The sequence below is a fragment of the Polyergus mexicanus genome, unplaced genomic scaffold, assembly GCF_030449975.1.
Source record: "Polyergus mexicanus isolate NDT 795.1 unplaced genomic scaffold, iyPolMexi1.0 SCAF_13, whole genome shotgun sequence".
NCBI lineage: Eukaryota > Metazoa > Arthropoda > Insecta > Hymenoptera > Formicidae > Polyergus > Polyergus mexicanus.
The window spans coordinates 6,885,917-6,912,125 of NW_027223333.1; the positions used below are offsets into that span (position 1 = coordinate 6,885,917).

Consider the following 26,209-nt stretch of genomic DNA (forward strand, 5'->3'; position numbering starts at 1 on the left):
CAAGTTTTTTATTCTATATTTGGAATACAGATATTATCATTTAAAGATAATGATAAAAATGATCAAAATTTAAATATATGCCCTTTATGTGCGAAAAATTTCGCACACAATGTTACACATATCTTTTCTATTGATTTTATCATACATATCCCTTTTATACACACGATATATATATGATCTAACCTTTCAATAATTGCTATGTGTTCTACGAAATAGGACAAACCATGGGTATTTGCACACCTGCTGGGTTTACAACGTCGTTTGGGTAAAGACAGCTTTCCCCTGATCGAACAGAGTTATTATCCCTATCATCGTGAAATGGTGAGTAAAATCGATTGATGAATATTTGTTCAACACATTACTTTTTCTTTTAAAAAGCAAACAATCATCGTTAGAAAAATATTACACCCGATAAACAGAATGCATCATCAGGAAAATATCGTCTAAACTAAAATAACGTATTCCAATCAAAGCATGCCTGTAAGAACAATTGTTTTCGTTTATTTTTATTCTACATGTCACATATAACACTTATAAAATTATTACATTTAAGAGAGAGAGAGAGAGAGAGAGAGAGAGAGAGAGAGAGAGAGAGAGAGAGAATTAAATTAAAACGATAAATTAAATAGATACAAAATTCATCTCTCGATCTTCTTTCGATCAAAAATTTATAAAAATTTTGCATTTTATTCTAAATTTCAATTCACTTAAAATACTTTTATTTAAAGAAAAATTGCAATTGTATACAACAATGATTGAAATCAAATGTTAAATGTGCCTACAATATAATTAAAAAAATCTCTCTTTATACATCTTTATAAAATTTTACCTTTAAAATTATAAAATTATGAATTCAAACATTCCAAGCTTTTGATTTTATCTGACAATCGTAAATAATAATTCACGTAAATAACAAATATATATGCAATGTCATAATCTAATTTAAATCTAAAAACGCACATAAAAAAATATGACGAAATATAATAAAATACGAATAAAATTTTATATAACGTCTAAGGTTCTACGTACAACGAAACGATAGTTGAATAATTTAAGGGGATGCGCAATATACATTAACAATATAATATATACAACTTGCTAAGATAGAATAACCGTGAAAGTAGGTCGCTTTTATATATTTCAGTAACAAAACGCATATCGGCTATCAACGACCTATTCACAGTAAATATTTAAGCGCTGCGAACTTATCTCACGTTAATAATAATCGAATAATTAAAAGTCGATTGCACTAACATCAGTTAGACCTATCAATAATCAACTATTTTGTCTGTTATAGTAAATATCTCAAGTTAATAAAATTATAAAAATTACCTGATTTTGTTGTTAAATCACAAATAATTTAACAAACGATAAGTCCATCAAAATCTAAAAAGTCTATAAAAATTAATATGTAAAGATTAATATATTAATATATTAATAATCGACATACATAATTGTCGCTCAAGTAAAGTGTTTACAAGTTTGCCAAGCTGTTCTCCGTCATTTTGAAAAGAATCTAACATATTATTATTTTTTCTAAACAAATTTTATATTATTCAAAAATACTAGTATAAAAATATCAAGTAGAAAAGAAATTTATCGTTAAATATTATTGTTTTTAATAAATAATGCAAAAAGGAAGAAAACAAGGAACGGATTTTTTTAATCTCGTGCATCTCTTTGTGTAATAATACACGTTGAATTTTCCATTAAGCTAGCGCTATACCATTTCGCCTCTCAATGATTCAATTATTTTCAGCGTGTTTAATTAAATTAATTAACGCGTTGTGTCGTTTTACGACAAATTGATAGATTTAACTGCTGCCATCGCGAGAACACGCTATCGATTAAGGTTCCCGCAACCTCTGCTGATCGCGTTGACGCTGATATTCTTTGATACAATTTTTGTACGGGACCGAGGGTACCCAAGAGCAGCCGCCGGGCACCGCCATGCACACGCCATATTTTTCTTGGCAATCCTGGGGACCTGGTGTGCTCTCCCACAGACAGCGTTTTCCGCCACTGGACTCTAGCACGGCTCCCTTGCGCCTCCAGTGTGTATACAGAATCTGCGATACAAAAACCAGGCCATTCTTTTCACGCTCCCTCTCGCAATTTTGTATTCTCAGTCGCGTAAATTCGCGACTCTCTCGCAGAAGTCAGCTATAATCGAACGACTGCGCATTTGTGCAGCAGTCCGCCGCTCGCGCATGTATATTTTTAGGGCGCTCCATTTTTGAAAGCGTTCTCCGATGTATAAAATAGGCAGAGATTTATAGCGTAAATGATTTATTATTTTAATCTTTACGTGAATTGAGCTTCACGGAATCAATCGGAAAAAATATTTAATATTGCACTTGATTTATGTCTCCTCAATTTAATTTATTTACTGGAAAAATACCAGTCTCTTCATCTACAAACGCGCAGATTTCACGAAAGATTATAATAACCATCAACTTTGGCAAGAAAATTTTTAAGTTAAAATTTTTAAATTTTATATTTTAAATACGGGATTTTTTTCAATATTAAGAAATAAATATATGAGATTGATTAATTTGAAATCTCACGGATAAAATAATCCAATACTTACGTCGCACACGCATCCCTGTTGATAGAGTTGTCGTAATCCTTTGCGTTGCCTACTGGTCGTATCGGCCCATCTTATCGAGAGTCCGCAGAACGATATGAGTGCTTGTCCAGAGACGACTCTTCCGTTGAGAACGTACGTTTCGCCGACTTTTAGCGTCACGCCGCACATCGAGTCCGAGGACGGAGTCCGTAAAAGGTTTTGCATCAGAGCCACGTCGGCTTTTGGGTTGGACTGCGGGTGAAAAAGAAGAAGAAATGACGTATGATTAAACTACTAGATTACATTTCGCGATGAACGCGACGAATGTCTCCTTGCGCGCGTGACGTTTCACCGGCGCATAATACACACCTTGAAGACCCTGTTTATCTTGACCTTGTAAGCGATCTCGTACTCGTTCACGGGGAGCACCTTTTTCACCCTCACCACAGCGACTGTGACAAAGGAGTGTCGTTAACCGCGATTTTTACGAAAGCCGCAAAGAGTGAATTTCCCTGTTACTTAGTGCGTAACCATCTTATGTTTTACAAAAGCTGTAGCTGACACATTAGACAGATATTGATATATAAAATATTTTTATCGCGAAAAACATTTACAATTATCGTACTTTTGTATTAGATATTCAAAATTTTTCCATTAAAATGTTATTATGTCGAAAGAGTGAAACATTAATGTGTTAGTTATAGATACTATATCTTACATAAAATAAAATCATAAAATGTATATGTTTCGTATTATATAATATTTATCAAAATCTAATATCAAAAAGATGCTATTAACCATTAAAATTATAATCGTACCGAAATCCGATTCACAAAATTTGGTTTGAGGGTGGGCCTGTGCACAGCTGCACGCTGCAACCTTCTGCACCGGTGCTAGCAGCACGGTTAGCAGCAGAAAGTGTGTCCATAGAAGTAATCGCCACATCTGATAAAAATAAAAAAAATTCAGATGCATTATTTATAACTAGCCAGATATCTATCGGGTACTACGGTAGAACGATCGTATTTTCATCGCTAAACTGCTTTTTTCGCGTAAAATTTTGACAAATGCATTCCAACATGTATCTAATATGTCGGCATCAAGGTAACGCAACGTAATTTAACCACCGTGAGATAAAACGCGCGTAACGCGATGCAATAAACCGCTATGTATGCGGAAAATCCGTTTATCCGCGAAATCCGGTTACAAGCATTCAAGTTATTCAGGCAACTCGTTACCTGTCGTATATGATGAGAGACGTCTGACGTTTGGCAACTTGCGATTGTAAAATATATATTTACCTTGAAATAATTTCGTGAGAAGAAGTGTAAGATATTGTACAATACTTTCTCCAAGAAATGCTATCATAAAATTGATATTGATTATTATTATTTTATTTAAATGCCACATCAATCACGTGTGGTATTTGACAGTTAAATGGTTCTCTATTCCACATTTTCAAATCACCATATATACAATTTTCAATGTTTGATCAAATAAATGTCAACGAAAATAACTAATAACTAATTGTATTTACATCCCCAATCAGAGATTGCGGCGTACAATAATTAAATTGCAAATTGGTCCGTAAACAATAACATATATCATCTGCATTTCAATATAACGTTGTGTAACGAATGTTACATATTGTCAAATACTCTATTAGAGTATCGATTGTTGCAATATCATCGTGCTTGGTGCTTGCCAGAATCCGATAGTCCACGATATTTATGAAGTATATAAGAAAAGATGACACGACGAAGGGTCTTCTTTAGTAAAGGATGGAAAACTTACTCAAGGAAGCGCGTTAATCCGATCTAGTTTATCGTCGCCAGCTGAACGTGATCTAAACATAGATGCGAAACGATAATCAAAGTTGAACGCGATCTAGAAACACTTTACGCGGCCAAAAATGTCTCATTGTTGTGTTCTACTGTCATAATAAAAATAAACATCAATCTAGATTATGAATGATTCGTGTCAAATATTAGTTTGGTTAACCTTATCAGATATCTACGTTATATTTATTATTATCAAAACATTTTCTGACAAAATGTTAATTCAAATAAGCTACATTGATTTGTATATAAATAAATTGGCGATTTATAATCAAGAAGTAAAATATTCGCGATATTCTATATAATAAAGGAGAAAAATTTCAATATAATGTATAAAGAATGTATGAAAAATATCTCCTTCTGTTTTTCACATTCCTCTTGTTATGAAAGATTCTAAGAGAGAAACGATTCTCAGAGAGAAACAATTTTCCGATAGAATAACGCACCGTGACGATGAAAATACTTGTCAATCTGACAGATATAAAGGAAACATGTATACTAAAACTTTATGCGAAATTTATGCAACACGGTGATCGGACTTTCGATAGATTTAATGATATTCCAATCCTACCTTGCGATAATTCTTGATTCTGAGATTCACCATGAATATTGAAATACGCGAGAGGATCGGTTGGATATCGCTTTATCGCCGATCCGTTATATTCCTAGCTTCGCGAGTTACGTTCATGATATCCCAAGTTTTTTCTGTCTACCGGATTTGCATGCAATCTTTGTGTTCGCTTGTCTTTCTTCGAACAATTCTCCGTAAAATCCGCCGCGATATATCGTAAAGAGACAAGGCTGTAGTTATTGTTACGATAGACATAACAATCGGTAATAATACCGGTATATCCCGACGATCATAATGATATATCACCGTTCAGAACTCTAGCATTATCTTTATTTACAATTTCGCTGGCTCGTGTTATTAAGATCATTAAGAATAACTACTACCCACACAATATATGCGAACTTTAATTTTGTACATAAAAAGATATATGTATAATATAGAAATAAATCTATAATGTATGAAAATAAATATAATATTAATATACGAAAATAATATTTATTCTTATTATATAATAGACAAACTTAATAGACAAATGTATATGTTTTCACATTGAAACAAATTTGTCTCATTTTGCCGAATATATATAATCGAGAGAAAATGCTTTGATATACTTTGTATACAATGCATACGGATCGCGTAATATTATAGGTTTCATTCTCGGTAATCATCACTTGACGTGCACTTATGCGAATTTATTTCCTCGATTACAAGCAGCGAGGTACCAAAGTGGCTTGCCCGCAGCAAAATTTATCGATCGCGTTCAAATCCAATCATTTTTTGCAAAGAAGAATAAGTTACAAGAAGCAATAAAATTGGTGAGATAATTGTGCAAAAAAAGAAAAAGAAATGAAAATTGTCAAAATCAAATGTTGAATCAAGCGAAATATCATATCATTAAACTGTGCTCAGATGATCGAGATTTCACGATGCGTTGACAAAAGGATTTATATGGGCAACGTTTGTCGCGTCCACACCCAGATAAACGTTCTCGCGAGACATTCGCCGAATGCGCTTCATGCATCATCATGCAAAACGGATTGATTGGGGGGCTGATGTCACACAGGCAGTCGAGACGCCTGTCGTATACGTATATACTCTCGCATTACTTTTATTTCCGTCTGCGACAATAAATACCACGGTGCGCGTACGTCTGCCGGTGTTCCACGCCTTGTGACGCATCGTGATGACGATGACACGGTGCCGCGAGATTCGTCACACGATTCAGGATTCTCCTCGCGAGCCCGTAAACCGACGCTGGTGGCGGTGAACATCGTAATCGTACGCGTGATTACACGGCTATGCGTTTGCGTTTATCCGCGGCTAAAATCCTATGACGAATGAATGCTGAGCGCAGTTTTCTCTTTACGGTTATAGAATTCACGGGGAATTGGATGTTAACATATAAATCGGAGAAAGAGAATAGTTGTCCGGTAGTTAATTAATTTCTGCTCGATATTGAGATTGTACTATTTAGAAAATTATAATTTGATTAAAGAACAAATATATATCTCTATTTGTTTATGAATTGTTAAATGAATCTAATCGGGAATAAAAAATAATTTTGCACAATCCCATAATTTGCACAAACCATTTAAATCAATCTTCACAATTAAACAAATTTCATGTTATGTATTGTAAATAAGACAATAATTATTGCTTTTCGAATATATAATGGGTTGAAGTGTATATAACGTTGGAAGCTGAGACAGATTATACAATGTAATTTATGATCCATAATTCCTGCCTTGTACAAAAAAATCTTCAGACTATAAATAAGCAAGCGAGCTGCATCAATTAATTTTAAACTTTGATTAAAGTAAAAGATTGTTAAATGTAAACGAGAGTGTGTCGAGCTGTGTATACATCTCATATTTATGGTAATCTACGTGTGTCTATATGCGAAAGAAATTATGAATTGATATAAACTTTTAACACACATCGGATTTTAGGATTTCAAACAAAGTACTTTTCGATAGGTGAACGTAATTTACAATGATCTCTTCGCTTTTTATTATAATGACTCATGAAAAGCATTAATTTATATTGTCGATTCATTGATTAAAATAAATAACGCGAAAAGATATATTTGTTTAATAAAATCTTTTTCTTCAACAAAAAACGTAGCTTCTTAAGCAGTGTATTGTCATAAAAAAATAACTCACTCAAAACTGCTTTTTTATTTGCCAATTTAGCCTTATTCAAGACTAACGTCTTATTGTTGCATCAGTGTCGCATCGAATATACATAGGTATGTCTAGATTCAGCACCTTGCAGCATTGCACCTTGGACCTTTCCTCGGCAGAAATTTGTAACGCGATACGCATATTCGCGCACCGTAAGCGATATACGCAAACTACAAAATCAACCGCAACGTAAATATTTTGCAAATTGTTTCTCAAGTAGCTTCTTTCATGTTAATCTGCGTTTTATTAAGTCGTTTAATTTCGGAGAAAAAGGAAATGAATTTGGAAGATTTATTTTACCTGGAAAAATATTCTATAAACATAGAAGAAATTATTTACAGTTGATATTTATTGTTGCTCAAAATTAGTATGAAAAAATTCGCATACGAAATCTTCAATTGCAACCGATACATGGCGAAACCGCTAATTAACAGGGATATGTTTGTCCAGACAGGATCTATAGAAGTAACGAAACCTGTTCAATTAACATTTTCCTTCTAAAAAAAAAAAAAAAAAAAAAAAAAAAAAAAAAAAAAAAAAAAAAAAAAAAAAAGCAAACACACAACGATGAGAAATGTGTTCCTTCATAACGCGAGTGCTATTTATCATCATGCGATCCCGAAATTATAGTCGCTAAGCTCATGATTAAGTAAAACACGTTTGTTACTCCTTTCAACGGGGCAACAGTATGTATTACACAGCAGCCTTTCTCGCGCGATTCTTCGTGTAAACATAATTATAGATCACGATTTTATTAAAATAAAATTACATCCTTTGTCCGCTCCCTCCGACTCAGCGGCGATGATTTACGCGTGTTTTGGCAGAAATCGTAAACGCGAGAGTAACGACGTCGCGTTAATATCGAAATATTTACGATCGGGTGATCGCCGAAGCGATTTCATTATTAAGAAATCACGAGAGACGGCTTTAATGCTGATTGCGCGCGCGCACTAAAATCATCAGACACGCATGATTTTTATTACTTGTCCCGAATTATGGGAAACCATCCCCCCGCGAGTAGTACATAAAGTTGGGTGGCGAGACGCCTTTCGGCATCGTTCTCTCGTTCGCGTGTATAAATTCCCGCACGTTTCGTCGAGATTTATGGACAATCTTGAACCAGGTTCGTCGTTGAGTTCAAACGTCGAGCGTGGAATTCAGTCGCTGAATGGATCGCCGGAAGGAATTCAACCGGGCACGTTTGTGGAATTAAACATACGAATGAAAATATTCTACTTTTCTACGGTAGCCGTGCGTCTACGGCATTGTGGATCGTGCGCGAACAATGCGCGATAGTTTCTTTCTCGATCTCGTCCCTCTCGTTTCTCGAGGCGCCGCGCCGTCCATGACGGCCACGGCTCGCCATTGTGACACGCTCCACGGAGCAGACACGGGGTCGACCCCGTCGACCGGTAATCCCATCAAATCGAAAAGAATAGCGCCCTTCACCGCCGAAAGTTACGAGCCTCATTGTCGACTCGTGGGCGGGCCCTCGATTAAATTCGCTTGCTCTGTAAACCTAAATTACTACACCGTCGCGTTCGTCGACGCGGTTTGCATTTACATGATGTATTTTGCGCGCGCCCAGAGTTTTTCTTTTTTTCAAATGCTTCAACTCGGATAAGCCTGACTTGTAATAAACGTCTGGGATTATAGTAATTGTCGTAATTACAAGATGGGGAGATTGTTCTCGCAGAAGTAGATATCATTGTAATTCGTATTGTACTATATATATGTACTTAATTAAATTACGAACAATTCTAAGTCTTGCAAATATAAAATGTAAGATTGGCTTTTAATTTTAATTGCACATTTGTTGACAAATGTAATATTATTTTTTTAATTGATATTTATTTGTAGATAATTAAGAATAAAGAGTCAATAATTTTCAGAATGCAATTAAACAATAAAAAGTTTTAACATTTATTTAAATTCATGCAAATCTCAATTTTTCAGAAATTTATTTAAAAGCTTAATTATTTACTTATTAATAAAGTATGTAATATTAAATATTAAAAAATTGCAGTAAATAATGACCTAGAAATATATGAATATCCAATAAATAAATGACAAAAAGTCATATTTTAATCTTTTATTATTTTTGTACTTAATTATGCTAACGATCAGGTTGTCATTCTGATATGCAAATGTAAAACATGCGGGATCGATCAAAAACAAAGCGAAGAAATATGTAACATACTTTTTACAGAGAATATCGATGTTTTTGAGAACCGCGTCACAAACGCGATCTCGTATTTTGCGGGAAACTATTCTGCGATGGCGATCGCAGCATCAACGTGTCATATATACTTTATTCGACAGACCTTTCTCGTCCCGTACGCATTTACATACTCATTAATTCCCGCACTCTTGTATCGTATTAACGTACCTCCGTACTCGTCGCAATTAAATCTTTCAGTGAATTAGCGGCCGACCGCGTCAATCCGGCCCGACATCGATTATTCCTTTCGGCGCATCGTCGCCGGTGCCGGTTTTCATTACTGATCGCGCGAGCGCGTATTTATTTATATGCATGAATATCGACCTGACCAACTTTCGAACTTTCAGCGGCGTGTCGTAAGCAGCCTCTCTGGATCGGCCGAAATAAACCCGTTGTTCGAATGGTCAAGAATATTTCATATCGGACTTGCGGCGTAGATTATAAATGAGATGTGTAATAGGATTTTAATAATCGTGTCCAATAATCAATTTGAGATAATAGGGCTTAATTCGATCCACGTTATAACGAGAGATATGTTATAATTGAGAAAGAGACTGAAAAGTGGGGGGAATTCGTACGTTGAAATTAAAGATATACTAAATATAATAAAAAAAAAAAAAAAAAAAAAAAAAAATGTTGAATATTACAGAATGATATAATAGATGTAATTAAAGCGTGCGACTTTTCTCTTTCTCTCTCTCTCTCTCTCTCTCTCTCTCTCTCTCTCTCTCTCTATCTATCTACTAATATTAATGTCTACCACTATTAATAATTATAATATTGTTATACGTTACGTTAATATTGGCGTTGCTTGATCACATTGAAAATTATTCATGCATGTGATTAGTGCCAAAGTGCAACCCGCGTCGCGATACCCGCTCGACAGAGATTCATGAAACACAATAATCCCATCGTGCATCTAACGAGAGCACGCGAATCATGGCAATTATGTTGTCGGTAATTATCATCCTGCAGACTAAATACCGGACAGAGGCTCTCAAGTGTAATCTTTGTCTATGTTGCTGTATTGCCATTCACACGAGCCATCGCTACATAATTAATCGAAGTGCCAGTATCGTTGCACATGGCCCGCATGGTTCTCGAAGACATTTCTTTGAGTACGTATAAATGATACTGTATATAAATATAAACAGATGTAAAATCTTTTTCGCAGCAATTTTAAGATTTTTTATCATCATCAATCTTCCCTACTTCTTAAAAATTTAAGTAGTCTCCCCTAAGTATCAGATATTATTGCTTTTAATATCTAATAAAATTTAAAAGTAAGAAATTAAAGCTGTTTTAATAAAAAAATCATTTTTATTAAAGCTAATATATCAAAAATGAATCTCGATTATGGAGAATAGAAAAAAACTGATGGAAAAGTCGATAATTCGACGACAAGATAAATCAATCGATATAGAACCTTCTGTATCAGTATCAGCGATATCATATTTCTTGAATAAAACCGCAAAAGACACGAAACCGTATTAGACAACGCGCCGCACTAGACCTCAGACTTGAACGATCATTGTGAAATTGTCACTATATGACATCAGACGATAAGGCGTGCAAGTCTGCGAATTGTGAGAGTGGTGCCGCATTGTTACGTAACAGAAAATACATTGAATGTAGCTACAGACAGGCAAGAATATAGACCCCAAGATGTTATCGTTATCGCGTTTTCCCGTCAGTAATTCGTTCGAGATAATTTCTAATTCACGACACGGATAATCAATTTTTCTAAATCTTTCTATTTGATAATTTAGTCACGATCACATCCGAAATAAATCCTAATTAAATAAACAAATTTTTATGTAAAAGTATTGAGCAGTTTTTATGAATTTAAAATCATCATTAAACGCTCATTATAAGACGCAGAATAATTTTTATAGTAACTGAAAGTATATATTGAAATATGTTTAATACGCGATTGAATATATTAAAATATATTTATAAAGTAATTAAATGTGTTATATTTTCATTGTCTTTTAATTTTTATAAATGCTATGACAAAAATATGAGGTTTACTATAAGTTTAATGAAATACTTAAAACGCGTAAAAATTTTGATATTTTGGGAACATATGCGATTCTGATATATCTTGCAGATATACATAAGAAGGTATCGACGCCAATGTACGCGGACGCGTATTAATTATGCGTTTGATCAATCAGATGTATTGAGTACCTGCATCATCGCGACCACGACGTGACATTATAAGTAATGGTTAGTGTTATATTCAGAAAATTAATTAGAGTACTAAAATATATATGATATAAAACGAGGATACGAGTATATATTCGTTTTTCCTTAAACAGATAACGTCGCAAAAAATGTGTACGCGTCTGGAATGTAAATTTAATAAGTATATATCTGTCTTATAAATCTTTGCAGAATGTGTCATTACGATATAGATATACATAAAATTAATATAATCGATTGATCGTAGAAGCGGCTTTATCAAGTTTAAGAGAAAATACATCCAACTTAAGATTGTCTTCGTTGAATAAGTGGACGGCGTATAAAGTGGCGGAAAAGTATCCGTTACTCTTTAATGGACCATCGCGTATCCAGACTCATCACAGTAATGTCATGTGAGTTGAATATAGTTGAGTTCAACCCGATACATTCGCTTATACAGTTTATAGTCCATTACAGCTGGGGATTAATCAGGAGCGGTTCGCGGTAGCGATTAATTAAAATCACTCGCTCTCGGATAACGGATTGGATAATCCGAAATTAAAACGTCATCACACGTGAATTAACGTTACTCGTCCTTTAATATTTTATATCAACTATCATTTTAGATAGATAGATAAATATGTAAAAAGAGACACATATTCGACGCACACACACACACACACACACACGCATAATTTAATAGATTTAACAAAGTAATCATAACGAAGAAAGTAATGATTTCTTTTAATTGCGAAAGATTATAATTAATTCAAAAGATAGACAAAATATAAACATATAAAAATATTATATAAATATCCAACAAATATTTGTGAAATGCCACCTTGTTTCGCGCAACGCTATTCGAAACGCATTGGCGATCAGACATTCGGATAACGCTTTAGATACGCGAAAACTTTTCTTCGAGACCTACTTACGACATCGTATGGGGAACCGCATACTTTCATTTGTCATTTAACGTCGAGACACTAACCTCGAGAAATGCCCAGGACGAAATAACACGCACGGTGCTCGTAAATTTTCGCGCGACGAACGCACTACGCAGGTGGAAGTTCCTAAGACGCGCGTCAAAGCAAGACTGCCCCAGTTCCAACGTATTACCGCTATTATATTCCACGGCCGGCCAGCATCCGTACATGCGTGCACGCGTGAACAGAGCCTCTGAGCTCATATGCCATTTGGGTGCAGCGTGATGCCGGTGCATTCGCGATTCCCGGCACGACGTGCGTGTGCTCCGAAAAAGGAACAGGAAGACCGGCTGACCGGAGCGAGCCGTAGACGCAAGAGGCATCTCGGTTCTCGATTAATCATGTGACTTTCGGACGTTGCGTCATGTATCCCGTCCGTTATGGTCGGGAAATGAATCGCGAGGGAACGACCGTGTTTTTTTCTCTCTCTCTCAGAAAGTGGAGGCTTGCCGAAAAATCGATCCGATCGTGACGGAACACGTGATTATTACGAGGACTTAAATAATCGATCTCGTGCGTATTTTGATGAGAGATGATCGATAGTCAGCCATAATTATTATAAAATATCTCATGCGATTTAATTCTATTGGAATGATCGATACGCGATAAAATATATAATATTTCTGAAAATTAATAATTCCATGTATCCTCGTATATCAACAAAAAATGTAAATGAACAAAGCCGATAATTCATCGCTCGATGAATTCGGTAATGCAGTCGTGTAATGTACTCCGGATGCGTTGAAGTGCATCAGATAAGCAAATCATTACCTCGCATTTCACAGGTCGAAGCGGGTCAGTTAACGCTCGAACGATCAGTCAACGATCATGCTATGAAGAAAATATACGAATGGATATGTTTGCACAGAAGTATAAAATAAAAATAAAATTTATTAAGGAAGATCTAACTTAAGAAAATGTAATCCCCATGAAAAACAAATTAACTTCCGAGAATAAAATAAATCTTTAACGGAAGCGGATACACATCTGCAAAGCTTTAGCTTTACTCTTCCGTATGTATACCGTATAAATAAGTCTTTTAGTATATTCTTTTAGTATATAAAAGTATAAACAACCCAAATTATAAATAAATAATGTCTTGAAATTGCCACATTTTTTTAATTGCTATACAGCTATAAGCTTTGTTTTTTAATTAATTATATGTAAATTTTATTATAGGATTTAAATTGGATTGCTAATTTAAAGATAAGGATTAAAAAGGATTATAAAATAGGACAAGTCACGCATAAATTTTAACCGAATGGAAAAATATACTATTCGCGTTACAATTATACGTTATAACATTAGATTATAGTTTGGTGTTTTAAATATCTAATTCTCTCTTGAATATATATATATATATATATATCAAATTATTTATTAAGACAATGTACTAATAAAATTATTGTTTCTTATATTTATCTTCTTTCGAGACGGATCTGCGCAAAACAAGTCGCAAATGCAGACGCGCACTGTACGGATGGCTCGATTAATCATAAATTTGGACATTGCGTCATGCAATTCATCGTCATGCTCGGAAGCGCATCAGATAAACCCGCGGTTACATTACGTGTTGCATGCATTGCGTGTGTGTGAGATTGGGTCGGTAAATTAAACTGACGAGGAATGTGACACCATCACACACACATTTATATATGTTATAATAATAATATATATATATATAATATCAATACAAAAAGGAAAAGATTTTGAATCTATATAAAAAAATAATAATACAATTTTAATATCTTACAAAAATAAGTGTAATATTCACGACACGATATAGAATAGTCAGAGAAACTATATATATATAAATATATATAAATATACAATAATACATTTTGTTTCAATTAAAAATAAAATATGATTATAATTAATACTGTGTCAAATCAATATTATATAAAAAATTTTAAGATAAATCGATATTGTGAGATTAATTATTTATTACTCGTACACATTAAAAATGAATCGCGTTGAAATTTATATCAAAATACACATATTCAAATAAGGAAATTAATTCCAATAATCGTACAGTTGATCTGTTTATCCGCGAATATACTTCAATATTTGCGATATGAATCATCGTGCTATTATGCAAATACCGATAAACATGCAAATTGTGCGCGGTGGTTATTAATGTTCTTATTAAGATATGCCGCTTATATCATCGTAATACGTCAATCTTCGTTCTATACTACATTGGCTAAAGTGAAAGTGCAATATAAATTGGCGTGAACTTAACACATATAACGCAGATACTCTCGGTCTATCAACCTTAAACTTGACAATACATTCTACGAGATACATCCATACGTACAAAAAATTTGCTAGTAATCTTTGTACATTATTGTAAACATTATGTGTTTGTGTAAATAGGCTTTTTCATCAAACGTACATTCAAAATTTCATTGCACCTCCTCGTGCAATAGTTGCAGACCGATCTATGTCAGACGTGGGCGGTCGCATCGTTTCGCCGGTCAATTTAATGTCAACAAAATTTATTTTTATCGACGACTTCATATCGTTTTCGCTCGCAGTAGCAAGTATCTAAGGTCCGCTTATACGGTTTCGCGGAAATTATCTCGCTTTGGATATCGATCACTTACGAAGAAAATCGTGTCGCATTTTAACGATAAGTGAAGAAAATAAGAGTCCTATTCAGCACTTAATATATTATCGTATCTGAAATTTTTATCGCTTTGAAATATTTTTATGATTAATCATCGTATACAAATAAAAAGTTGAATTACTGAACATGAATGTATAAAGAAATGTATGTACGATGATTCACACAGAATGAAACCTTGGGATAATATCTGTATCTCAAACATATTATTATAAGTCCAAATTGATATTTTTACATCATTGATTTTTAAAACTGATTCACAGTCGAAATATATTCTCTTCAATTTTATGTTCATAAATATATATAATAGTTTATATCAGACAAAAATTTTTATTAGGATTTTTTAAAATTATATTTAAATCAGGAAAAATCTATTTATGATCTCACTTCAAGTTATTCTATGTGAGTTTTCGTGTAGAATTTGAGTAGAGAAACAATAGACGCACTAATCGGATTGCGATCGACCACTATCTGTCCTAATTGCTAATGAGAACAGTGCTTGAGTACTTTTGTCCCGCGTTACACAAGGAACAATACGCGAGAAGCATCGGTTCTGGGACATTAATCACTTTCATGCATTTATGCGCATTCGTTAGCGGGGGAATAATTAAACGCGTCAATAAATTACATGAAATTGTAATTTTCATCCGTGCGAGGTCATGCAACCGCAATCTGTGTGTGAGTTTATTCTTTCTCGACATTTAAATTGCGGTCAGCCACCAAGAAGGAATTGGCCGCTACAACTGCATCGGATGCTCGGAGGAATTTGCCATCCTCCTCTCATTCCGAGAATGTCGGCATTCTTGTGAAGTAAATCTGGAGCGTCTCGCGATTTGATAAGACAGATAAAAAGTCGACGCCGAAAGAGATGCTAATCGTATCGCGAAACCATCGAGATATTAACATTTCGCTTTTCTAAAGTATTTTAATAATTTTATGTTTAAGATCAGAATTTTAAAATTTAACAAAATATGAAAAAACACATTAAAAAATTATTTAAAATAAAACCGTGCGTATTAATATTTTTATTAGATAAAATTTGATATTTTATATTTATCTTGATTTCGATAGAAAATATTATAAAACGTATATTGATATTTTACTTTCATGCAGTGAACACACAATTTATGCAAATGTAACGTAAATCCTACTATCGAGAAATTTGGTATCTCGATACAACGTGTTGACACGCAAGAATTTCCCAGTGAAATTCGAATATCGTAAAATACGCGCGGAAATATATAAAGCAGTTGACAGCGCTAGAATAGACTAGCTAGATATTTTTCACTGGTACTAAGAAAAAGAGAAATAAGAAGCTTACTCAAAACACAACAGCCAAGTTTCGAGTCACGAAGAGAGTATCGAAGAATCTATTTATATCGTCAAGAAGAGAAAATAGAGCGGTCATCTATCTTATTGGTGTCTTGTGGAATGTAACGGTAGATTAACAACCCCACCTCTCATTATATATGTCTTATATTTTAGAAACTTGGTTAAGATCAAAGCGATCGAGCCGATAGTATCATTTAGCACATAAATGTTGTTTAAAATTCTGTTTTCATTCTTTGAACAATATTCGAGACAAGAACAATATTGTAAATACAAAAATTTATTAAAACATTTAATTAAAGATGTGAATCGGCATTCGCTAGAAATAAACGTCCCTTTTTAGTATGTCGGTTAGGGTCAAAGAGCGATGTGTGTGAAGTAACTGCACGAAGGACTCCCAGATGGGTTCTTGTTCATTCAAATGATGCTAAAGTCGTGATGGGGCATAAATCACAACGTCACCGCGGGTTGATCAATGGTCGCTTCTAAAAGCGGCGATAGGATCCCACACATCGGCAATTCATAAATCGCGCGAATCAGCACCGCGCATCATTTCTAACATAATTTTATAGCCCCGCTTCGCGGAAATAGTGCGAGTATGACTGACAACGGAGCGAACGACGAGATTCAATGAGCGATGACGGTTCCGTCGTATAATTGATATCGATACCTCGATCGAACGGCGTATGGGGATAAGTTTCATCGAGCATTTTTCGAAACAGAGCTATCAGCCACCCACTGAGACTCCATAAATCCGTGGCAATAGCAGATGAGATCATTTTCGGGCGCAGGACGCGCCATGCATTCTGCGTTGCGACCGTTTCTAAGTACGAGAACGAGTGGGCGATGGAAAGCAATCCAAAACACCATTGACGCACGTGTACTATTTGCGTGACTGATTTCACCAAGGAAACCTAAACACACAATAATTTCGAGCACGATCTCGTCCGTATATATTCTCGAATTTCAGCTTTTAGCTCACATCAGTATAACGCTAGGCGTACTTTTATCTTTCAAACGCCTACTTTTTTCTCAAATGTTAACTCTTAATTTTCAACTTTTAATATCTAACTCTCAGACTTCAATGTTTTAAACTGCAAGTTTCGATCTCGAAGTTTCAACTTTCAATATTCTTAATTTTCTTAAACTCTTAACAATCAATTCAATCGAGTCTCGACTTTCTCGATTCTCAGCTGGATACTGGTCGTATCACATGCTTTCTATTACGCTTAGTAAAAGTCTTCGTATCGCCGCGAAGAGGAGAAGTAACGAGATATCGCGCGATTAACGAATGGCTCCAATTAGCAAAACGCTTTCCCATCCTAGAAATTTTCCTCTTCTCGGAAGCGACGTTACGAAAGTGTTTTATGCGCGCTTATCGCGATTCTCGTTCTTCGGTGAATGAGATTGTTGGCCGCTGAGTCATGCGTAGTAAAGCTACGCATTAGTTAGGTCACGAAAGAACGCGGCAGACGTCGTTGCCGGCTTACAAGAACCGCCGACGCGCGGTATCATTTGACACGCGTCGCAAAAAGACATCCTAAAATCGCAAGAAACGAGCGAAGGTCTTCCGCGTACTCGAAATTATCATACAGAATAGTGGCTCGTTCTGTGTACATAACGAGATAGTGTACGTACGGTTGTAAATTCTCCTTATCTTAAAAACGTACATACGCGTTTAGATCATAAAAATTATTTTCTTTTTTTTTTCCTAGGAAATATAATGTAGTTACAAATAATTTAATTATCTCTTAATTTTTAATCTTTAAAGGAGTGTGATAATATTACCGGAAATAATATAATTAAAGGCACCGGAATATTTGATTCGTATTTTCTATTCTAATTTAAAACAGATGCATCTTCATAATTTTAGAACATGTGTAGTTTAAACGGAAATTTGTAAATCGTACAATTGTGCGATGTCTTGGTATCTTTGTGATAGAAGATTCATGATATATTTTCATTACGTCATGGCTAATAAAAGATATGGATCTTAATGCGATAATATAAGTAATTATTTGCTTTATATAAGACATTATTTAATGGATTATTGTGCGTGATCATACTTTGTAACGTATGATGTACGATATCCAAGTAATTATAGAAACAAATCGCGCAATCGGTAACCAAACATATGACACACGGTAAATGAAAATATATTAATAGAAGAGCGGTTTTATTTCATTCGGAACAAGACAAGCTAATGTCGTTGCAAGTATATAGGTATATTTATATTAAGAGAGAGGCTTTTAAGCGTTGTTGTTGTCAAACTTCCATTTCCAATACGCCTTTAGTTACGCCTTTCTATAATTCATTCTTTCTATAAAATCAATAATTATACAGATTCTCTATACCAATCTGATAAAAGTTTTATTCGATTCATGAGCATCGATAAACGAGGAGGCTACGATATTCAAGAGATATCGGCGTAACGCAATCAATCTTCGCCTTCCGGTGAAGCTGCCGGGTAATAAGCGAGAATGTCGATTAAATTCCGCCATGAGACAACATAACGTAGTTTATGGAAAAAAGATTTCTCGCATTCGCGCGAAAGGATGAAATCGTGCACGATGCAGAGAAACGAGATTTGAGAATGTCAATCAACACGGGGAGTGCATAACTAGACCAACTAGACCCGTGTATATTCGCGATGATGTAACGAGAGAAAACGCGAAGAGGGACCACACCCCGGTGCGCGATGCCACGTGGTGTTTCGTAAGCCGCAGCAACTTTTAGGCAAGGCCATTACGAGGCGAGTTACGATGTGTCCTCGGGATACTCTATGAATTTTCGCGACACGTACCGCGTACATCATTGTACGGTATGTGTAGAATATATATTATGATATTACAGAGAAATTCCTCGGTGTTATAATAGCATTCAATTCTTACAACGTAATTATCCATTTCTCTGAAATGTATATAAAGTTTAAATTGATATATAATTACATAGTATATAATTCAAGAAGATTGTATATTTTGATTGTCGATATACAAAGATAAAATTTGAAATTTTCATATCCTAAATTTTAATTTTCTAGATTATATTGTTGTCGCCCGATAATTTTTTATCCTCGAAATGTATAAAATAGCATATATCTAAAATTAATTGTATTGCAACATGACTGGAGTATCGTGAATATTTTAATTTTATTGCCGATATGTAAAAATACATGATGTACAAACTAGGAAGTGAGTTTGAAAATATTACGAGATGTCTATTGTTAGCCGATAGCTGTGTCCAGAAATATACGGATAGCCTTAATTCCTAACGGAACGTGTCTCGTGCACATTGTCGTTACCAAGTTCCACAAGGATTAAGTTAATTCCGGACCGATACCCGCAACAGTTCAGTGCATATGGATACACAAACTCAATTTGTAGTCACACGAAGTTGTAACGAGATTATATCGTTCTTATACACGGAATAGAATTTATTAGATTCAGCTGCATGCAGAGTTTAGTTGCAGCAAGACCCGTTAACTATTTAATGAGCAACTCGATTATAAGAGAATCTTGAGCGGATGGCCGGCGGATATTTATTAATATTTTACGCGATCGCGTGTAACGCATTCAACTGTTCAAAGATTCATCTTACGTACACATGGAAACTGTCCGCACCTTTGGGAATATTAACGGTACTGTAGGCAACAAGTCGTGGCTCTATAACTCACAGCTGTAAAAGAATTACACGTACGTATAATGGCGTACATGTCTAACAATAAACTACAATAATAATTCACGAACGCGCGTAATTTATTATATGCTCAATAGTTCGTGTATAATACACGAATATTATATATTTAATCATGATGCACTACTGTGTCTTACTCTTTGAGATTTAATAAACGATGCAATGATTTAATTTAACGCGATCTCGACGTTTTACGATACTCGTGTTAATAGCTACTTAACATCTTGTAATCACTTTCATAATTTCCTCACACCTTACGACACGATCATTTCATATTTACGAGAATTACACTTGATTCAGGAATATTTTATCGTTTCGCAGTATATGTTCATTGGGAATTCGCTTTTTTTTCATTTCGCATATTTATATATGATTAGTGTTTGAATAGGAAATCGTGATAGGTTGCGTGTTTTCGTAGCAAACAAAACTTGTTTACTTGATTCAATATACATAAAAATAGATTAATTGCTATATATTATATATTCAGTGTATACCATAAACTCTACAACATCTGTGATATCTTATTAAACAGAATGCCTTTTGCATCTTGATACGCTAACAGACTAAGTGTAACCATTAAAGAATTTTGTTTTTAAATATAAAATGATAATATAAAGAATTTTAATATAAAAATAATTTGTTTCATTTCTGCTATTCGACTAAAAAAAGTTTTAAGACTGCAGATCTAAAAAATTTTCTAATTTATTCATCGATTCACATGACAATTATTGCAGAATGAATTTAATTACTTTACATAAATACTTTTATGTCGATTAATTTATGTTATTGTTATCGTTATTATTACATGTTTATTAGTACGCTAGTCCCGAATGTCAGTGTTTTAATTTTCAAACGGCTTCAAGTGTTCAGTTCTTCGTTAGTTTCGACAAACTTGCTTTTGACCTTTGATTTCGACGATTTCCATCGTTACAGACTCCTCTGTCTACTCATTAGCGGACGCATACCGCGCGAAGGTTCTTGAACTGTGGTTAATTGTTGTGGGAACTATAGCTTTCCGCGATGTTTCCGGGTAAAAAGACGCACAGGACGCGCAACTTTACGCGACACCGTTTATTCTCACTTCATTATCGGGAAAAGGATATTAATTCTACGTCCGGACACGTCGACTGATCGTCGAACCATTATGGTTGTTTTATTACGCGGCGCGTGGGATTCTTCTCCGTGCGATCAATATCTCCGGCATAATGATCGGCGCTTTTATCTCGGTAAAATATCGCTCGCCGGCGAGGTGCAGTCTACAATCTCAGAATATAACTGTTGTGAATGGAGCGATGGAAATTATCTGGCGCGATAAAGAACTTCAGATTCAAACAGTAATTAGTACCGTCTATACACAATGTCGTTCGACACAATCGTGACTTGGTGATAAGCATGATTAATCGCGCCGATAAGGCAAACATTATTGAAATTCTAAATGGATATTGAATTAAGGGTATCGCTATTTCAACGAGATGTTGCATTTCAATCTCGAGTTGCATCTATTGCCAGATACTGGATGCAAGCCAGCTTCCGACAAACGTGATTTGTCAGACAACGCTCATACGCACGATCGCGCATTAAATAGAGAGCTCCACTGTGACAAGAGGATACTTTGCACCGCTTGTACGGCGGATTCAATAAATAAGAAAAAATAGCACATAAAAATAGATTACATAGAATGTCATTTAATAATCTTAAAGCGGAAGAAATCAATTAATTAAAATAACAAGATGTGTGTGTGAATAAAAACTTTTTTTTTGTATAGCGTGAAATATTAGAAACAAAATAATAAAAGCGTACGAGATATCAAGAGACATGAATATAAATATCAAAAGCTATTGAAAATCGATAACCGAGTCGTTAAAAAAACTGAGGATAAAAATTATACCGTGTCGACGGCAAGATGAATTAATTTTATCTCGAGATATATATTTCGCCGTCATTCGCGATTTTGACGATTGCAGTTCTGAAATGATTGCCAAAGTGCATTCCTCGCGTGTTCCCGTATACCTGCGCAATCGCGAGGCGTATCGCGGTTATAAATACTCGATACGCGGCTCTGATCTTCGCAGGGCGAATCATGCGAGAAACCGTCCGTCTGTCCCCTTTTATTTCCTTGAAAGGGAATAAGACGCGCAAAGAGGTACCTACACGATACCTATGATGCGAACACGCCGAATATGCGTGTGGCGTGTATGTGGTGGTCGGCTGGTTGGCGCCACACGGGCCAATTTATATCGGAGTAACGCGTAATAAACGTGATATTATACACGGCGATACGGCTCGCGTCTGATTACGCCTGGCTCTAACATGCGCTATACAACGAAATGAATTATATCCTTCTCGTGTAATCGCACAATGAGCCGATCGCGCCGTCACGAAAATCGACGATCATGATTCGACGCGATTGCGCGAATGGAATACAGCAATTATTTAATCCATGTATCGGAGAATATATACTCTTCTTCTACGCACGATGCACTTATTGCCTTATTGCACGAAAATATGCGAAGGTCGATATGTCAGTGTGTCGTGCGCCGAGCATCTGAGAAGCCATCTCGTCGCGTTGCTAGAAGATTGTCTCATAAATAATTCAGTCGTGAAAAGAAATAATATTTTTTACTAAAGTTTAATAATGAAAAACCGGCGTGAAAAATAACGTTACGTTGTAAAAATATTTTTTCGTTAAAACAATGAGAAATATAAATATATATTTTTTTTTATTTGACAATTGAAAAGGAATGTACATCTCTTTGAGATCGATGAAATTAAAATTGTCTCCGAAGAGACATTTGCACCTCGCGCGGAATGCTCGACACGTTATTTTGGATGCTGCGCCGGTTAGAACCGTTGCCAGGAAAATAGTCACCTACGACTCACGTGAGAGAATCGATCGTTAACTCGTTACAAGCAGAGAAGTACATATGTACTTAGGAGTAGGGCTAACTCTCGTTGAGGCAGTCTCGAGAACGTGCGCTCTCATATTTTCCTTCCCTTTATTGAAATTGCTTTCCCAGAAGCGGACTAAACTTAGGCGCAAATCGACATCGTCATCAACGGCACAATTCAATTTCAGCTTATCACAGGCTAACGGAATAATTGCATGGAGTGTAAGACGGCGCAATTTCTGCGATTCAAAACGCGTGACTCTAATTATTACATGCATGATGATTTTAATCCATGGACATGAAAGATTTTATGTATATAATTTATGTGATAATCATTGATGATCATTCATCAATGTCGGAGATTGTTATCTTACGCGAAAGGAAAATTTTACGATTATGCATCGTGCATACGTGCTCTTTAATGTTTTTCATCATTTTACACACTGACTGATGGGATTTAAATGTTTTCTAATAATACCAATTGCGCTGTAAGACAATCCTCGCGATATTCATTAGCGTCGATAGAGCCATAAGCGCGCGTTTATAAGATGTTGTATTATTACTCGCACGATAAATATATAAGTGTTGCAAATTGTAATTGCTGATGACGTCATTATTTATGGATCTTGTGTAGAGATATCGGAGTTAATCTTAAATTAAACGACGAGGATTTTATTTTGGAAGAACACCGTCCCATGCCGTCTGAAATATTTTCTTTCCACATTACATTCCTTTAGACATATTTACGCACATAAATACGATTATATAATTGCATCTAATATTTTCAAAGCTTTTTTTCATCGATCCTATTGATATTAATTATTGCTATATGTTCTATATTTATCATGTGGATTCGAAATATTATTTCGTACAGGAGTCTCGGTTTAATCCATTATAGATCGACTTGTTTGACCACACACATTCAGAAGTTCTATTTATTCAATCTGGTCGGGTGCCGCGTTTCACCTCCACCAATCATTTCATCCGTACAAGCTTGTCTGATCTTATAGTTTGTCTGATTTACATTATATCTTCCGTTCATGAAATTTTGAACAAAATTGATAGATATTTTTTTAATTTTATTAAGATATTTCGTGCGCGCGCAAAATCTGTTTCATTCGATCAAAAAAGAAAAAAAAAACACCCTTTCTGCGAATGCAAGAACAATGCAATGAAAACATTTACGTAATATCGTTTTTCTCATTCATAAATAAAAATCGATATATTATTGAAAAGAAATATTAATAATTCTGTTACATATTTTTGATGTCAACGTCTCTCTCTTCCTATTTAAATAACTAAATTAGCTGCCAAAAGATATATGTATTTAAATAAGAGGAATGCGTTCTAATCATATTTTTCTCTTATATTTATACAAATGTATTCTTTAAAATATATTCAAATATGTTCGCACATATTTTTAAAATAATATTTTCGATTCTCCAATAGTTCTGTTTTCCATCAGATATTTTCGCAAACACTCGCTTACAGAGAGAGATGTGAATTTCAAGCTCATATCTCTCAATTCTATAATCGGATTATACGGATTTCATTTCGCACAAATTGAAGTCAAAGCGAATAGCTTGTCTCTATCATTCACGATGCATTCGTCCGGAGATTACAACCGAAGGGGCTGTATCGCAAACATATTTGCGATGGAAATCTGACAATGCAGTACACAGTTTACCTTTCTCCCCGGTTGACCTTTTCTTGATCCTTTCGCCCGTACAGACTTTCCGCTTTGTCTCTTCCGCCTTTCCCCACAGTCTCTTCTCCGCTTTCGAGATCTCTCTCACAGTTCAACGGGCGTTATAATTCTGAATGAAATAAGCCGCGGGATCGATCGATACTAGAAAACGAAAGGCACTCGCGTTTTTCCGCGGAGATTCGATCTCAAGGAGTCGGTCGTTTTCTCGCGCACACGATAAGAAGTTATCCCGATCACGAGATGACATTGGTCAAAAAGAGAGAAAAAGAAGGCGCGAGAGAGCGCGAAAAAGAGATTCCCTTTCTTTTTCTCTTACGCGCTGCGCTGTCTCGCGAGCTGCCACCGTACGCACACGTACGCGCGCACGCACGTCTGTTTGCACGCACGAGCGACCGATCGCGCGCGAGCTTCGAAAAGCAATGCAAGCGCGAGCGGCAAAGCCGGGCTCTCGTTCCTTCCTACGTTCTTACTCACACACGTCGTTCCTGGCTCGTGCTCTCTGCCTGTCCCTCCCTCCCTCCCCATTGCTTTCCCTGTCGCTCCGCATCGTAGTCTCTCTTTCGCTCTCTTTCCCTCTCCACCAAATGTACACCACTCTCGTTCACCATCGTTCATTCTCTTTCTCATCGACTCTCTCTTTCTCTCTTGATCTCTGATGCCTGTATATCCTCTATCCTTGTCGTTTCTTCTCTCTGTTACTATATCGACAAGATATACAATCATCTTCGTTCAATATTCTTGCCGATGATCTCCTTGTCCCCGTCTTTCTGAAATGTTCACCGTCTTTTTTGAGTCGTCCTTGTCTTCCGCGATCGATACTTGCTCCAGTTCAATTTAATCCATTCATCTCTTGTTATGTATTTAAACAGCATAGAAGAAGAATGTATTGTATAACACGATGTTTTCTCCAGAAATTGATTTATAGATCGAAATAATATTTTTAGAGAGATTATTCAATATATATATTTTTTAATTAATAATTAAATGTATCTCCTGAATTTAAAAAATGAGAAATTTAAATGTTTTGCTCACAAAAAAACTAGCTTGTCTATAAGATGATTCTTTTTTTTTTTTGTGAATTGTTTCAATTCGCGAGAATGATATTTAACTCTTTTGAATATACATGTTTTACGTGCATGTTATATCTTGATAAAAACTTGCTCGCCTCTTTTGTATGGTCGTATTCATAACATATTCATACATATTTATACGTAATCTCTATCTTTCTCTCAAAGATGAGCTCGACAATATAATTCATAAAGACCGCCTCGCTTTTAAAGATGATCTTAAATCATTTCTAATTTCATGAACGAGGTCTTGCTTGATCAAGCCTTTGGTACTTAAGATCTGCTATTCTTAAAAGATTATGAAGCGATCTATCTGCCTTATTTTGAGAAGGATTGAGAGAAAGAC

At 35.2% G+C, this 26,209-nt stretch overlaps 2 protein-coding genes across 3 annotated transcripts in view; one reads left to right on the forward strand and one right to left on the reverse strand.

Moving 5' to 3' along the window:
* Syn (synapsin) overlaps window positions 1-26,209 on the forward strand; it is a 47,516-nt gene that overhangs the window by 11,545 nt on the left and 9,762 nt on the right. The window contains exon 6 of the mRNA XM_070305568.1: window positions 217-321. Within this exon, the coding sequence (XP_070161669.1) occupies window positions 217-321 (105 nt within the window). The remainder of the gene's footprint in view (window positions 1-216; window positions 322-26,209) is intronic.
* Timp (Tissue inhibitor of metalloproteases) lies at window positions 92-25,243 on the reverse strand. 2 transcript variants are annotated; one of them, XM_070306318.1, is made up of 5 exons: window positions 24,776-25,243; window positions 3,388-3,514; window positions 2,939-3,021; window positions 2,591-2,821; window positions 92-2,069 (listed from the first exon to the last, which is right to left on the reverse strand). In XM_070306318.1, exons 2-5 carry the CDS (start codon window positions 3,512-3,514, stop codon window positions 1,848-1,850), a joined length of 663 nt encoding a protein of 220 aa, XP_070162419.1. In that variant the 5' UTR covers window positions 24,776-25,243; the 3' UTR covers window positions 92-1,847. The 2 variants fall into 2 exon arrangements, with proteins under 2 accessions (XP_070162419.1, XP_070162418.1); XM_070306317.1 differs by lacking the exon at window positions 24,776-25,243 and adding an exon at window positions 12,558-12,755.